At 44.3% G+C, this 3,496-nt stretch overlaps 1 protein-coding gene across 1 annotated transcript; it reads right to left on the bottom strand.

The window, feature by feature from the left end:
- Window positions 1-473: 473 nt before the first annotated feature.
- On the bottom strand, window positions 474-2,670 carry LOC311031233 (tripartite motif-containing protein 16-like). Its single transcript, XM_084037413.1, has one exon. It carries the CDS (start codon window positions 2,650-2,652, stop codon window positions 991-993), a length of 1,662 nt encoding a protein of 553 aa, XP_083893539.1. The 5' UTR covers window positions 2,653-2,670; the 3' UTR covers window positions 474-990.
- Between the last annotated feature and the right edge of the window lie 826 nt (window positions 2,671-3,496).

Raw genomic sequence — 3,496 nt, 5'->3', positions numbered from 1 at the left:
GAGCGAGCCAGAGCAGAGCAGCACATACTGAACTCAAACCAAAAGTACACTTTTTATTCACTTTTACTTTATTGGTTATCGTAATATGTAATCTGTAGATGTAATATGTAATACTATTGATGAATACTTGCATATCTAAATATTTTAACTGAGGGTTATGGATACTTTTGCACAAATAAAACATCTGAATGCGGCAATTACCACTGGTGAGCCACATGAGTGTGAGTATAGTGATTAGTGATAGTGTGTGTGTATATATATATATTTATATTTATATTTTTATATATATATATATATAATATATCAGTATAGCTGGACCCGATGAAAGGAAACCCCATGTGATGAAACCCACAACCAGGAAACATCTGCACCGCCAATCTGAGAGTTAAAGACACACGACGAAGCTCGGGGGAAATCATTTATATTCAATATCATAATCACATAAGCATCAATAATTCACATAAAAAAACCTCTTTAAAACAAAACTTTTCAGCATCTGTGATCGACGTCCCAAAAACAAACAAAGAGTCTTACAGGAGGTGGAGAAAACAAACACACCTGGCAGTGTAACTAAACCCGGAGCGATCGCTTCCTGTGAAGCTGATGATGAGATTTGAGGCGTGTTGTTGTTGTTCTGGGTCGCATTAGATCGTCAGCTGTTCCTGTTATTTTGTCCACCTCCCGCTCACACCATCAAGTACAAGATCTGCTGCTCAGTTAGCAAAAATATCAACAGAATAAAAAAAGTACTGGTGTTACTGGTGTTACTGGTGTTACTCTTTCAAGACCCACAATAAGGAGGGACTTGTAAAATGTAACATTTTCAAGCTGTGTTCCATTCTCAAAAGAAAACATCAGCAAAACAGTTATTTTATTTTTAATGGGATTCAAATAGAGGAGAGAAGGAGGCGGAGAGGAGGAGGACAAGAGGAGGAGGAGGAGGGAGAAGAAGAAGGAGGTGAAATCATTCAACTCTTAAATGCCTTTTGTCTAGTTGAGTTGACAGAACTCACCACTGCCTTCAAAATAAACACGAAGTCCAGCATAGAGGGGCTCAGTGAACGTGGTCTGGACTCTGTGGAGGAGAGTCATGGTCTCAGAGACGCTGTAGAAGGACAGAATACCTGCTCTGTGATCCAGGAACACTCCTACTCTGGAGGACGGAGGACCTGAGACGGGAGTTTTAACTAAGTTGTAGGAGAACGTATATCTGTTGTTGAAAAAATATAACGACCAGGATTTGTCATTGTATCCAAACATACATTGATTCCCGCCTCCTGTTCTACTGATACTCTTGTATGCGACTGCTACACCAACTCCATATCCTCTCCACTCCACCTCCCAGTAACAACGGCCAGTCAGACTTTCTCTACTCAGGACCTGATGACTTCCAGTGAATCTGTCTGGGTGACTAGAATAAGGCTGGTTTTGACTCCCTGTTGCTTTTCTGTTCCCCTCAGATAATAACAGACATGTGTATGCTGTGTTTGGATCCAGTGTGATTTCACGTGAATATTTCAAGAATCCAGCTCTGGTCTTGGGTTCTGGTTGTGGCAGTGAAACATCCACTTCAGTCCCTGCCAGTGAGACGTTTGTCCATCTGTGTGTCAGAACTTCCTGTAGTCCATCTCTGACTTCTGACAGCGCCGCCGTCACGTCCTCAAAGTAGCGGCGAGGAGGACGGGCGTTGATGCTGGATGAGTGTGTGGACTCACTGAGTGGTGACAGTGACGGGTAGTCGTGTAGAAACTGGTTGTGATCCTCTGTGTGTGAGAGCTTCTCCAGCTCAGCGTCTCTCCTCTTCAGCTCACTGATCTCCTGCTGCAGCTTCTCCTGAAGCTCTCCGACTCGACTCACTTCCCTTTCCTGCTGGGATCTGACCTGCTGCTTCACGTCAGAGCGTCTTCTCTCCATGAGACGGATCAGCTCCGTGAACATCTCCTCACTGTCCTCCACTGCTTTATCAGCAGAGTGGTTGATGGCCTCCACCTCCTGGTGGAGCAGCTTCACATCTTTGTCTCTGTCCTGGATTCTCTGCTGGATGTTTAGTCGACTCCCCTCCAGCTCTCTCTGCCTCTCGGTCCTTTCTGCTGCAGCTGAGACTGTGTCGTGGCCTTTATGTTCCTCCACAGAGCAGAGATAACAGATAGACTGCTGATCAGTACGGCAGAACATCTTCATCACCTCATCGTGACGAGAGCACACGTTCTCCTGGAGCTTGTTGGAGGGCTCCACAAGCCGGTGTTTCTTAAATGCTGCTGATTCATGATGAGGCTGGAGGTGTTTCTCACGGTAAGAGGCCAGACACACCAGACAGGACTTGAGGGCTTTCAGTTTCCTCCCAGTGCAGGAATCACAGGCCACATCTTCAGGTCCAGCATAGCAGAGACCAGCAGGAGCAGCTTGGAGTCCAGTCTTCTTCAGCTCCTCCACCAGATCTGCCAACATGGTGTTTTTCAGCAGGACAGGCCTCGGTATGAAGGTCTGCCTACACTGAGGGCAGCTGTAGATCTCCTTCTCATCCCAGAAGCTTCCAATACACTTCATGCAGTAGTTGTGTCCACAGTGAAGAGCCACCGGATCCTTCAGTAGATCCAGACAGATGGAACAAGAGATGGTTTCCCGGTCCAGCTGAACTCCTTTCTGCGCCATTTCACCTCTCAGCGACGACGACTGTCTGAGTTTCACTTAGTGAGAAGTGAAACTGGTCTGAGGTCTGATCTCAACAACACTGTGTGTGTGCAGTGAAGGTGGCCTGTCAGCTGCTGCACTTCACCGCCATGTTGGTTACACCCGTCCACACGCAGTAGATCTGAAGGGGAGGGAACAAGGAAGTGTGTGTGTGTGTGAGAGAGAGAGAGAGAGAGAGAGAGAGTGAGTGAGAGAGAGAGAGAGAGAGAGAGATTTGTTTTATTTTTACAAAAAACACTTTATTTACAATATTCATATATACATATACATACAATATTCATCAATATCTCAACAGAGAAAATGCAATGCATCAATAAAGTGCTATTTGTGCATAAGGTTAATAAAAAGAGGAGTTTATCTGATAAAAAACTGTGCAAATACTAAATCATCATTTTTGACAGAGCAGATAAAATCACCGAAGCACCACCGCCGTTTAAAATGTTCCACGTCCCCAATGGTCTTATAAAACTTAAACTCTAGACATATTCTTGACTTAATGTTACAGAGAAACACAGGAAGGGCCTCATGCCCCCTCTTTCTTTTACCTTGTTTCTCCGACTGATGTAGACTGCCATTTTTGCTTCTCCTAATAGGAAGTTTATCAGCTGCCATTTGACACAATCTGTCTTTTTCTATCCTGCACCAAAAATAAAAACTCTCTCTGAAAAAAACACATTAAAAGAGCTAAAAACCAACGTTAAAAAAGAAAAAAAGCTTGTGAGTCTCAGGCATTCAGTAAAAACATGGAAAACTGTCCCTCTTAGGCCACAGAAAGGACATTGGTTTGAAACGGCAGGATTTAAAA

Source organism: Eutrigla gurnardus (genome assembly GCF_963514095.1).
Source record: "Eutrigla gurnardus genome assembly, chromosome: 2".
NCBI classification, from domain to species: domain Eukaryota; kingdom Metazoa; phylum Chordata; class Actinopteri; order Perciformes; family Triglidae; genus Eutrigla; species Eutrigla gurnardus.
This window is presented reverse-complemented; position numbering and strand designations above follow the sequence as displayed.